A 13,101-nucleotide genomic window follows, 5' to 3' on the forward strand; every position below is an offset into this window, starting at 1 on the left:
GAAGACCTTCTTCTAAGGGTATTATTCTCTTATACCCGAATCACAATCAATCAATCAGGGTTTTGTAAAGCGAAGGATCCCAAGGCACTAAGGGGGGTGGGGTGACTCCGTAGCGTGCTGGGGTCATCCGAAGAGCCAGGTCTTGAGGTCTTTCCTGAACTGGAGCAGTGTGGGGGTTTGGCAGAGGAGGAGGTCGTTCCAGGCCTTGTAGGAGAAGAACTTCCCTCCCTTTCTGATCTTGTAGATGCGTGGGATGGTAGCCAGAGAGAGCTTAGCTTATTGGAGGTGTCTCTTGGGTGTGTGGAAGGAGAGGTGGTCGTTTAGGTATGTTGGTCCAATGTTGCGGAGGGCCTTGTAAGCGTGAATGAGGAGCTTCAAGGTTAGTCCTCTTTTGATGGTGAGCCAGTGGAGATTGCAGAGTCGTTGGGTAATGTGGTGGTAGCGGGGGACGTCTAGGACTAATCTGGCTGCGGCGTGCTGGACGGTCTGGAGCTTGCGAAGTAGTTTCTTTAGGATACCAGCGTAGAGAGTGTTGCCGTAGTCCAGTTTGTTGTTGATAAGGGTGTGCGTGACTGTTTTTCTGGTTTCGGATGGGATCCATCTGAACGTTTATCGGAGTATGCGGAGGGTGTTGAAGCAGGCAGAGGATACTGCGTTGATATAGCATGAGTGCAGGGCCTAGTATGATGCGGAGATTTCGTGCCTGCTCAGTCGGGGTAGGGTGGTTTCCGAGGGCAGGGGGCCTTCAGGTATCGTCCCAGGCGGAAGGGGTGGAGCCAAATGTGTGGACTTCTGTTTTCTCTGAGTTGAGTTTCAGGAAGCTCATCTTCATCCAGGTGGCAACGACTTTCACCCCTTCTTGGAAGTTAAGCCTGGTGATGTTCGTTTTTTGGTGAGGGAGAGGATGAGCGGGGTGTCATTGGCGTAGGAGATTACATTGAGCCTGTGGTCTCTGACGATGGTTGCGAGGGGGGCCATGTAGATGTTGAAGAGGGTGAGGCTGAGGGAGGATCCCTGGGGCACTCCACAGCTGGTCTTTGTTGGTTCCGAAAGGAAAAGGGGGGGGGGGGCGAGTCTGACTCACTGAGGTGAGAAATGAACATATTCAGTTAAGGGCCTTTCCGCAGATGGCAATGTTGTGTGATCTGGTGGTTAGTGTGCGGTGGGAGATGGGTCAAAGGCAGCTGAGAGGTCCAGGAGGATGAGGGCTGCCGTTTAGCCCTGGTTGAGGAGAGAGCGGATGTCATTGTGGCAGTGAGTAGGGCAGTTTCGGTGCTGTGGTTGCTGCGGAAACCGGACTGGGCGATGTCGGGAAAGTTGTTGGCACAAAAGCTTGTGGTAAAGATATCACTCCCCCGAACCCCATAAAAACAAAGAAACAAAGTCATATAAAAAAAATTAACATCTTCTGACAATTAGGCAGGATCTTCCTAGGGCAGCCCAGAAATAAAGACACTGGTGCAATCGTGACTGCATCAAAAGCATTTTTATTTATTCCAAAAAGAGTAATTCTGAGAAAACAAAGAGATCAAATAAAGTCAAGTACAAGTAGCTCACCGAGACATTGCCTTCTTTACATTCTGGTGCCAGTTCTGCTCCTCCCATTGCAAGTAAAGGACTGCCAGTACCACAAAAAAATGGGAAAAAACAATGTTAGATGAGCTTCTCATATCTTCCATGGGATAAAGGTTGCTTTCAGAGGGCATGCTACAGCACTCCAAGCAGAACGGGTAAAATAATGAAAAGGATCAGGACACAATAAGAGCTGTCGGAGTTCATAATGAAAGGGAACATTTGATAGATGAAATTAGTAAAGGCTGATGAACTCCGAGATATGAGCTAGGTACAATGAGTTCATTCTCGCATCCTTCTTCTCACCTAATATTTATCTTCATTTGCAAAGTCAATACCTGTACAACCATGAGCCTCTGAAACCATCTCTAATCCTCTCCCAAAGATCGGTAGTTACCACATGATCGCAGAATTGCCACCGAAAATTCACCTGAAAGTTCTACAGTAAGTAATGTATGAAACTTTCCAAAACATGACTATTTGTTTACTATTCCGGGCAAACGGTTGATTAGAAATGTCACTCTGGACATATTTCTGTGCTGGAAGCGTACATTTCACAAGGCAGACAAGGCCAGAGCAATTCTTGAGAAATTAAAAGCATAAGCACCAAGGCAAATGTTCAACTGTACTGGCACAGGTATTCACTCTCCTCCTCCAATGCCTGTTATGAACGTTCTGATTTCCAACATTCATGCAACATGCAGTATTCATCCGACCACATTCGATTTAAGAGTATTTTTCAAAACAGCCCTTCAAGTATTTCTAATGTGCCCAAATTTAGGATGTACCAAGCAGGTGAAAAGCCGTCTTTTAAATAAAAACCTGGTGATTTGTTCAAATAACAAATGAAATATCAGATGCTGAAGATAGAAGCTAAGTAACTTCGTTTAACTTTTACTGCAAAAACAGTAATGGCAACAATTCTTTCCATCACTGGCGAGATTTCCTAAATTTCAAAATAAAGTTAAAGACCATAACAAAAAAAGAAAAATACGAAGCACGTGTGTAATTCTTTAATTTGAAACATAGGTTACAACTTTGGTTTTTTACATCACAAAATGTTTTATGTGATTTATTGTGTTGCCTCCTATTTGTAGAAGGATTGGTTTCCTCTGCACTTTCAATAGCAGACTTTGGGTGCATGGGATCAGCAGCTTCCCTTTCGAGAATTTCCGGCATTTCAAATTCGGTGAGATGTAACCTCAATTTGTAAAATAAAATCTGGAACTAGGTCAGTTTCTGGTAGTTAGGGGAGTTCTTCGCTTTGGCTAATTTAGCATAAGTAGGAGTGAAAGGCTGTAACGGAAAGTATGAATTGGTTTTTCATTTGTTAAAAGACACCTTACATAAAAGAAATGTAAAAAAATGGAGGCAGGAATTACGTGACAAAAGCTAGGTATTTTTAAACAATTCGAGGTATTCTTAATCATGTTTAAAAGAGGATTCTGTCAATTTAATGTTACACATACAGCATCGATGTTATCAAGATCCATGTTTTCAATTAAATATTGTCTAATTTCGAAGACATCCCCATCTAAATAATTTTATAAGCTGGTGTAGCAGACCAGCAGTGTCACATTTTTTTGAGCTCTAAGGGGCTGATGGGCTCTTATAAGGGCTCAAAATTAACCCTGGGCGGTGTTTGCGTAGTAGCGCTACACGTAGCTATGCGAAGTGCACTACGCGAGCTATGCGTAGTGCACCGTGCAAAATGCTGTTCGCACTGATTGCACAGTGCCAGATGCTTGTCCGCACTGTGCAATCAGTGCAAACCGCATAATGCACAGTGTTTTCTGCCGCTCGAGTAGATTTATACTCGAGCAGCAGTTTTCCCAACGCGGACTGGTAGTTTCTCATCGCGAGCGGTCGCAAGCATACACGACCGCTCGCAATGAGAAACCTGACCTCCCTGCGTTGAGAATCTCGCCGTGAGGTTTATTTTCCATGCAACAAGGAAAAAGTCTCGCCGGGATGTCATTTTGCTCGCTCGCGGTCGCCAACTTGACTTTGAGGACCGCGAGCAAGCAAAAAATGACCACTACGCTACACCTGTTTGCACTGCGCTAAGTGCAATTCACGTAGTGCGAAGTAGCGCAAACTACGGGAGGGTAGCATAGTACTTTGCCCAGTGTTACTCAAAATAAGGTCGACATCTGCATAGGAAAACGCATAAAGATCTAGAATTTGAGCATAACTCAGACATTGCCGATGCTGGAATGGCATGTTTTGATACCATTCCGGAATTAAATGGGAAAGATGATGGCTTATCCTGCGATGTAAACAAAAATAATGAAAGCACTGTACGATTTTGAGCAAATCAATATTTCTTTCACTTGAAGAACGGACAGCTCCCAATCATTTCCCCCAGTAGATGAACACCTAGACAATGTTCTAACTGAATATCATACATTAGCATAATATCTTCTTTTTGTTTCCATGGGCGCTCAGCCATTTCCTGTGCAACACCACAAGCCCAGACTGTAAAACAAAACTAAAACTTACAGAGATCCAAATGGCTTGCACATGTGTACACAGAGTGTATGTAATTCAGGTGCAAGCAAGCTCGAGGTGTACCGTAACCAGCAGACATTTTACCCTACATTTTCTGTGATCTTCGCTTTCCCATTTTGCCAGAATTAAAAGAGAATATGTTGATAACGGCACATTACAGCGCAGCAGTTATGACTGAACATGACACTCAAAAAAGACCACAGCACCAGCAGAGACCCAGACATCCCAAACATCTCATTCAAACCGAGTTACATTACAGCTTGGACCTCTATAGGTTCTTCCCTGAGACTGTGAAGCTGAACTCCTTTGTATATTTTGAATAATCATAAAAAATCATACCAGGATGGAAATCAAAGGAACAGCTGACATTATGCTAACGGATCAATAATTGTGAGAGCTAATCTATATTTTATTTAACATAAAAAATAAAATAGAATATGAAAGAAAGTCCATCCAGCTATAAAAGAACACAGAGGAAATATCAAGCGTGTTGGGGGTGGGGTGGGGTGGGGTGGCGTGGTAGTAACGTTGAATGCAATATTTGTCCTTCGTGATTGATAATGCAAAATCTTCAAGCGTCCAGTCAGGCAGTGGGTACTCTACAGGCACTGCCGGCACACCGCGTCTGTGCCACACCAATGAGTTATCCCTTAGCAAGAGGTTATTTAACCTCATTACAGGTCCAACATGCGAGGTCTTTTTTTTAGGACACCCTGTACAGGAAACCTACAAGTACCTATAAGTACAGGAGAGAAGCAGCTATAGGGTTACGAAGTAGATCGCTCCTCTCAATTCTGCCTCGCCCCATATCACAGCAGTCAGTCATCAAAGTCTGGGATGTCATCATAGGAGTAGCCCCGGTATCCCTTTGAAGCGAAATATGCAATACGCAGATGGTAAAAACCTGGCAGGAAAACAAGTATGCCAATAATGAGCACAGGTATGGCGCGGTCTGTTCCCTGTAAAGAAGAAAGGAAAACAGTCAGCCGACACAAGAGCAAATTACACAGCAGAGGTAAGAATGTCAAATTGAAACTCATATTTAACTTTTACAGTGACACCTTCAACACATGTTTATATGTATAAAAAAATTAAAATGTTAAACTCAAACATTTAGTGACTACAAGAGAAGGAAAGGTTATTTACTTCTAATTTTAGATCTGCAATGTAGGAATCTTCACTTTAGACAGTAGGGAAAACAGAATATTCCCACCTACCTGAGAAGTTTTGGAACATCTTTTCAATATATAAACCAGGTACTATATGGTGAAAATCTGGCACTTTTGAATGTAGATGTTTCAAATGCCACCTATTCCAAATGTTGAATTTCTTTTACAAAAATATATCCAATTGAAATCAAAACAATATTGCATTACAAACACTATCATTGTTTAGGGAAAAGGAAATCAGGCAGGAAAAGAAGGGGAATGCAGCTAGATAAGCAACAGCCACAGAAAGAATTCCAATAATCACTGTTTCTTTAAGACGCCAGAGCTCCAATATACCATCATGCCTTTTATTGCCAGCGCGTACTGCCAGGCCTTATAAGGACCCCTATTGTAGTATGGCATACAACCCAAACTCAAAGTTGAAGCAGGGATAGCGAGTGGGATGTTTGTGACGTTTAAGAAGATTTCCCCAATCCAGAAATAAGATTTCATGTAGGTATCATTTACATTTGCATTTTAGGATCTGCATTCATAGTCCAACACTGTAAAAGAATAGGAAGAACACAACTCTTCCATGGGTGCTAGACAACGGATGTTTATAAAATGACAGTTGAAGAAAATTTGCCAAATAGGTTCTTTAGAGCAGTCTGGACTATTAGGGTGTCAGCGTTAGAATTTAAATTAAAATAATTAATCCCTAGTCAAAATATAGATGGATCTTAACATAAAAGCCCTTTGGACATCACTAACAGGAACATTTCCCATCCAGGCAGCAGCAGCTGCTTCACCGCTGGTGGAGTGTGCTTTTGGTCTGCGTGGTAATGTCAAATTTCACAGGACCCAATCCATCTAATAGCATCTTTGACGTGGAGAAACCTATTCTTTTCAAGACCAATCAATCAATCAATCAATCAAAATAAGCTTTATTCGAAGTCACAAAGTGAATCATAAAAGCTACAAAATACAACAACACATTTAACCCCTTCGCCGCGGGGCTAATTTCCCCGCGGCGCTGGGGGGAGGGGAGGTGCGTGCAGCACCACGGTTCTTGTGACGAGCTCATGGACCACACCCATTTCTTTAGAACGCTCAGCACAGCGGGGGAATTTGCCCCGCGTTTGAGCGCCGCACGGGTCATGACCAGCTCAGCTAGTCATCAGCACAGCGCAACCCTGCATTATGAGCACGGGAGGGGTTAACAAAATATTGAGCCTCCGTCTGCCTTTTGCTAAGTAAAACCGTTGGACTCTCCTCATTATCAAAGAAATTCAAGACACTTAACAACTCGGTTGTCTGGATTCTTAATCTCCAACTATAATATTGCATTCCATCTCTGTCAACTCCTCTGAAGTAACTAAATAAATAATTACACTGCGGTATGGGGAGATCTTTCTGCTGATGGAGTGGGATTGCTTCAAGAATATGACAACAAGGGGGTGTGGCTTAGGCACCGATCGCGATGGCCGCCCTACTGTGAGGCTCCATGACTCCCAGGGCATCTGCCCGTAATAAATCCATCTGTAGATCCGCAACCCATGTCGGAGAACGATAAATAATGACCCGAGGCAGAGAAGAAGGTGATGCTGGAAGAAAAGCGAACTGCGAGGGTGGAGTATGCCCGGACCTGGCACTGCGGCCCAGGAAGGAGATAAGACCCTGGGCTAAATTTGCGGTGGTGCCCATCTGAAAACGTGAGAGAAACTGGCAAGGGTCGTGGAAGACCCCAAAACGTGAAGGCGGTATATGGGGCTCATGAAACCAGCAGGACAGTATAATGCATGCCCCGGGACCCCGAACAGCGGCTGGTACATCGTAAACTGGGGAGTGACGCAGAGGAGTGGCAGCGGACACGGGGAAGAAGTAACGCTGAGGAAAAACCGCCACTCCCAGAGAGAACGCTGAGGGAGCTGCAGAACTGGCGTACAACCCCTGGTGAGTGCGTGCGGGGGTGGCGGACCCGCCACCAGTGGTTTCGGCAGGGTACAACTGCAAGGTACCGGAAGGCATAGGCGTGGGGGCGACTAGGGTGAGCAGCCCTAAATATCCAAGATGGTGCTGGCATAGAGAGGCGCTGGGCAAATGGGACCCAATTACAGCATGATAGAGCAGGTGGCCAGGAGCCACCCCCACATATTGGACAGCTCTGCTGAGCCGACAAGTCGCACATTTTCACGGTAACAGCAGCCTCTGAAGCCGACAGCACTGATGCCAGGTACTGCGGAGTACACTAAGAGAGCAGTGGAGGAGGGCCAGGGCACATACCCCGCAGCTGCGAAGGAGGGGAAGAGGTGATTTTAAATGTCCTAGTGACCTTAGAAGCAGGTCGATCAGATGCCCGGACCATGGTGGGGCCTAGATACTTGGAGAAGATGTCCTTACAGAGGTGGCAAGACAAGTCAAGCCCGAGCAATAAAAAGGGGGTACAAGGGACCACTAAGTGAGGCCCAGCAGAATTGGTCAGAACGAGGACCCTCAAGTGAGAAATAGCGGCCATGTCCAGAAGTCCGGGAATTTGAAGGTTGCGTAGTCTAGCTGGCTAAGAATTCAAGATACCAGCAAGAGTCCCCAAAGAGCGCCCATTTGGACCCCAGCAGGTCACTAACTAACTGGCAATAATGTCGGGGGCAAAGGGAACCCTTTAGACCAAATTGGACAAATTTACAATGAAGAAACGGTCTGAGCCAGACACTCCCTGCAAGGGAGGAGAAGAAACGGTGCTGGGGCTGGACAGCGGAGAACCATCACTGAAAGAGATCATGGAGGCCATAGTGGGAGTTTGCACGTCCCTGGAAAATAGAATAGACTCGATAACAGCTGAGGTGACGCTGATGAGGGCAGACATGCATAATACAAGTGAAAAAGTCAAAAACATGGAAGTGGTCACCACTGAGTTAAGCGGAGAGTAAAATCAGATGAAACGAGAAATCAAGGAACTCCAAGTTGCCAGTAAGAAAATGGAGAGATCATTGGACGATTATGAAGGCCGAACACAAAGGAATAATATCAGGATACTTGGGGTCCCCGAGAAGGCGGAAGTGCAAGAAGCTGACCTTTTCGTAGAAACTCTAATTTGCGATTAGCTGAAACCAAAGACCTTGCAACTTTTATCACAGTTGGGAGAGTGCACAGAATCCCCAGAGGTAGGCCAAAACCGGGTGCCCACCCTATGCCCCTGCAGGCGAGACTCTAAATTTCAGGGACCAAGACAGTATATTACAAACTACCCGCACGGCCTCACCGATCAAGTATGACAATAGAGATGCCACCTTTTACCCAGACTTCACGATCGAAACAAAGGAGAACTTTTTTGGAGATCAAGACGCAAACTAAGAGATAAAGATATCCGATACGCGATGCTGTTTTCAGCGAAGCGGAGGGAAGGTCCTGGTTCTTTGAAACCCTGGGCGCAGCAGCAGACTGCCTGGAGGCATGGAGGCCGGCAAGAGAGCACAATCACCGAAAAGGGAAAGAACACTTCTCAGCAAGGAGGGCGGCACAATCCATCTACAAAGGAGACCGAGGGGAATGGCGCATACGGCAAAGGGACCGTCAGACTTGGCGTCGTCGGTGGATAGGGATATGAGGGTACACTGAGCAGAAGGACGGGAGCGGGGGAGTCGGGCATGGGGACCCCCATCACTAGCTTTAGTTAGTTACATATGGGGCGACAGGCACTCTGCATAGTTGGAGTCATTGGCAGTTCAGAGCCCAGAGTGTAGGGGAGCATGGTGGGGGGTAAAGAGGGTTTTGTTATTGTTGTTCTATCATTCTGTTACAGATTCACATATTACGGCAAGTGACATGAGAGGGACAGTGGGAGGGGGGAGGAATAGGCTCAGTGGGACTCACTGAACGCAACCAGCCCCTTGGTTGGAACGCATGCAATATTAGGAGAAAGATGGGACACCAGATGTGGCGGTGGTTTATGAGATGAAGCATGGCCACATCGGGTGATAAAAGATTCAGACTCCTGTCCTGGAATGTAATCGGATTAAGGGATAAACACAGAGGAATCATATTGCAATTCATTAATCGACATGCCCCAGAGTTGGTACTACTCCAGGAAACACACTTAATAGGTAACATGTGCAAGGCCCTTGCTAGATGGGGCCGCGTCTGGTAATTGGGAGGGCGAACCACTGACCATAGTATCAATGTATTCACCACCAGATCTGCAGGAGGTTGCTTTCAGAGACATGGGGAAAGTGATGCTAACGTCCCCCATAGGAAAATTGGTAATAGGGGGAGACTTTAATTCCGTGATGTCAGGGAGGTTATACCAACATCCCCTTCCCTCCCCCGAGATATAGCACCATCGCAGCTGATACTCCCACACTTCCTAGACGCAATGGGGCTAGTGGATGCATGGAGGTTTCATCACCCTACTAAGACACACTTTACATTTCACTCAGGGACCCATATTAGTTTCTCTCAAATCGATTGTTTTCGGACCCCGGCAGACCAGATAAGATACGACAAGGATCCCAACACCTAGCGAGGGGCATTTCCGATCATTCCCCAGTCTGGGCACCAGTGGAGATCAAAAAAGGAAGCGGGTCTAGAATAGCACCTATAAACGCCTGCCACCTCCGAAATCCGAAGATTAAACTGAAGATCACTCAGGAAATAGACAATTATTTTAGAGAGAATGAGGGATCTGTAGAATCGGCCCAGATCCTATGGGAGGCCTTCAAAACGGTAATATGGGGACATGCGGTGTCCCAGATAGCAGGAGCAAAGAAGGGGAAAAAATGCAGGGCTACTCAGACTAGAAGAAGAGATACTGAAACAAGCGGGTGAACTCACTACAACAGAAGAGTGGGACAAGCCACCCATTTTCAACCTAAAGAAAGAGGAGTATGGGAGCGAGGCGAGAGACATGATGAAAACACTAAACAGGCACAAGTTAGGACGAATATACGAGCTAGGTAATAAAGCTGGGAAACTGTTAACTTGGCTAGATAGGAGAGAACTGGCGAGTTGGCTGGTCCTAGAGCTACTAGTAGAATCGGGGACAGTCTCATGGATACGCAGGAAATCGCTGACGAATTCGCCAAGTACTATGAGCTAATATATGCATCCAAGACCACTAGGCAGAAAAGAGAAGTGAAGGAGTTACTGTCCGAAATGCACCTACCAATGATAGCGAAAGAAGATAGAACTCTGCTAGATAACGACCTCACACAGAAAGAAATAGCAAAAGCCATACAAACTCTCAAATCCGGGAAAGCAATGGGCCCAAACAGCCTCCCAATCGAACTCTACAATGGATGGATGGAATAGCCCCCCACCTTAAGAAAATATATGAGAAAGCCTTGGGAATGGGAGCCTTCCACAAGACCAGAGGATAGCTACTCTGGTAGTGATATATAAAGACAGAAAACCCAAAAATAAATGCTCGTCCTACCGACCTATATCACTGTTGAATGAAGAGGTCAAAATATTGGCCAAGTTGCTAGCCTCCCAGCTGGCCTGGATTATTTCAGGATTAGTCCACCCTGACCAATCGAGCATCATGCCGTGAAGAAATACATCGCTAAACCTGCGGCGATTGCACAGAGTCATGGGAAGGGTGGATACCATAAGGGAAGATGCGGTGGTGGTGTCTGTTAGAATCAGAGGTCTCTGGTTGGCACAGGTATGCACTTGTGACAAGAAGGGACCTTCTCCTCTAGTCAGGGCAAGGGAACTCCTCCGTAAGAATAACCCCTGCTCACCCTCTAGGTTGCGTGGCGCGAGAAGACAAGGCTAATCCTCAGGGCGATAGTTAGTTAAGCATTTATGATCACATACAGGAAACCCACTGACCCACCACAAACGGACACCAGTCGTAAGGTTGTATCAAAAATACGTAGACTTTATGTAAAAATACTTCATATGCAGGATTATCACAAGACCGTATAACGTTTAGCGATTGAAGGCCACCAGATTTAAATAGGCAATTATTCTTTAAGTGTTCTTGGTTAGCAAGGTACGACGACAGGGAAAACAAACGTTGCGGACCCTGGATCCGCTGTGAACTCGGGATAGAGTTCAAGTGTACCTTGCGTTGAGTGTCCGAGGCGTTTCAGGCGCGGCTACTGGTGAGGGCGGACCCGGGACGAGGCCAACGGTTCTCCAAAGGATCTATCCGGCTCGGAGCCCCCTCGAGGAGCGAGGCGGGTGAGCGGGATGGTGTGGAGGGTTGTGGCTATCCAGGGTCTGATGCAGCTCACGGGGCAAGGTGCCATTCAGGCCTGCGGGGCGTACTACTTCTTAGCACGCCAGGTCACACCTGTGGATCTGTGTGGAGCGTCCCTTTCTCGGGCAGACGGGTGCAGCACCGGGCCTCCGGTACCAATGTACGGAAGGCCTTTCTTAAGGTGTGGCACGAGCCTTGGTATGCAGGAGGGCAAAGCGAGACAGTCGGGTACGTTACGACGTACGGTACGTTACGACGTACGGACCGTCCGAGGCTATCAGATGCGCTCCGTGCAGATTCTGGCGGGAGAAGATGAGAGGCGCACAACGCGCTCCGTAGCAGGCGAGATGACAGGAGAGCGGGCGGCCCGGCACTGAAGCGGAGAGCGACTCAAGCTTGAGCGGGGCTCTCGGCGGCGGGGCGACCAGGCACTGAGCTGTCACGATCTTAGGAGGGGCGACGGCACCCGAGTCACAACTCTGGCAAGGGAATAAGAACTAAAGGCCCAACAGCAAACGGGCACAGGCAGAATAGAACCCAATGGTCCTGGGGTTCCGTTCAGGGTGCAAGCTCGTGATCAAGCCCTTGGAGATCGTTTTAGGCACAAGTCTTTAAAGTCCTCTCTGGTCTTTTCCTCTCCGTTCTCAGCAAGGCACCACTGCAGGCCAGCCCTTCAGGGCCAAGACCGGTTTCCTTCCTTCAGCTTCTCTTGGTCCTTCTAGTCAGGCAGAGGTTCGTCGTGGTCAAAACAGGTTTGGATTTGTTAGGAGCAGGGCTCCTATATTTATACTCAGTTTCTTTTGTCTTTGCAGGCCAGGGGGCCTGAGCCTGGTTCAACCCAGTTTTGGAGCACTCTGTTGACAGGAAGTTGCTGTCTTCTTTCAGGGTGCAGGGCAGGGACATCAGACGCTCCTCAGGAGGTGGAGCCAGCATTGTGGTGGTGGAGCACAACCCTAGTCAGAGTCAAGGACTACTCCGCCCACCCATCCTGGTGTAAGCACCCTATTCACCACCTGATAACCCCGACTGTCCCCGGGAATTCCCCAGCCCTGTCACTCACACAAACCCAGACAGCAGATACACATCCTGGCAGAGGCGGGCTGAAATAGTTAGGCGAGCAAATGCTAACTTTCTAAAAGTAGCATTTGCAAACACAGGATATTAAAATAAACCTTGCTTAAGGAAGTATTTTATTATTCTGAGTTCAGGCATACCAAACTTGACGTGCCACCTTGTTCCCTGAGCCTGCCGGGACTATAGCGTGTAATAATTCCGGCAGCTCACCTTGGCCTAAGAGAACAGGCAGCCCTTCAATAGTGAAGAACGAAAAGGGCGGTAATTCATTATTAGGACATGCCACACACATAATGGCTTGTCCTATCTTACGCTTACAATGCACCCTGCCCGTAGGCCTACCATAGGGGTGACTGATATGAAGGTTAGGGAAGGTTTAGGGACTGGCAAGTGTGTGCACTTGCGCAGTCAGCATGACAGTACCAGTAGGGTCTGCAATGGCGAACCCGAGACACATTTTACGAGGTCGCTTCTGTGGGTGGCGCAACCAGCGCTGCAGGCCCACTAGCAGCATTTGTATCTACAAGTCCCGGCACTCCTCGTGCACGTTACTGGGGACCGACAGTAAACCAAATAAGCCAATCATGGAATTCA

The 13,101-nt window shown here is 47.1% G+C and overlaps 1 protein-coding gene across 1 annotated transcript in view; it reads right to left on the minus strand.

Moving 5' to 3' along the window:
- Positions 1-4,763: 4,763 nt before the first annotated feature.
- Positions 4,764-13,101, minus strand: part of TMEM230 (transmembrane protein 230) — a 122,504-nt gene continuing 114,166 nt past the window's right edge. Inside the window, exon 4 of the mRNA XM_078666641.1 lies at positions 4,764-5,042. Coding sequence (XP_078522767.1) covers positions 4,902-5,042 — 141 coding nt within the window. The 3' untranslated portion in view covers positions 4,764-4,901. The remainder of the gene's footprint in view (positions 5,043-13,101) is intronic.

This window comes from Lissotriton helveticus, chromosome 11 (assembly GCF_964261635.1).
Source record: "Lissotriton helveticus chromosome 11, aLisHel1.1, whole genome shotgun sequence".
Classification (NCBI taxonomy): Eukaryota; Metazoa; Chordata; class Amphibia; order Caudata; family Salamandridae; genus Lissotriton; species Lissotriton helveticus.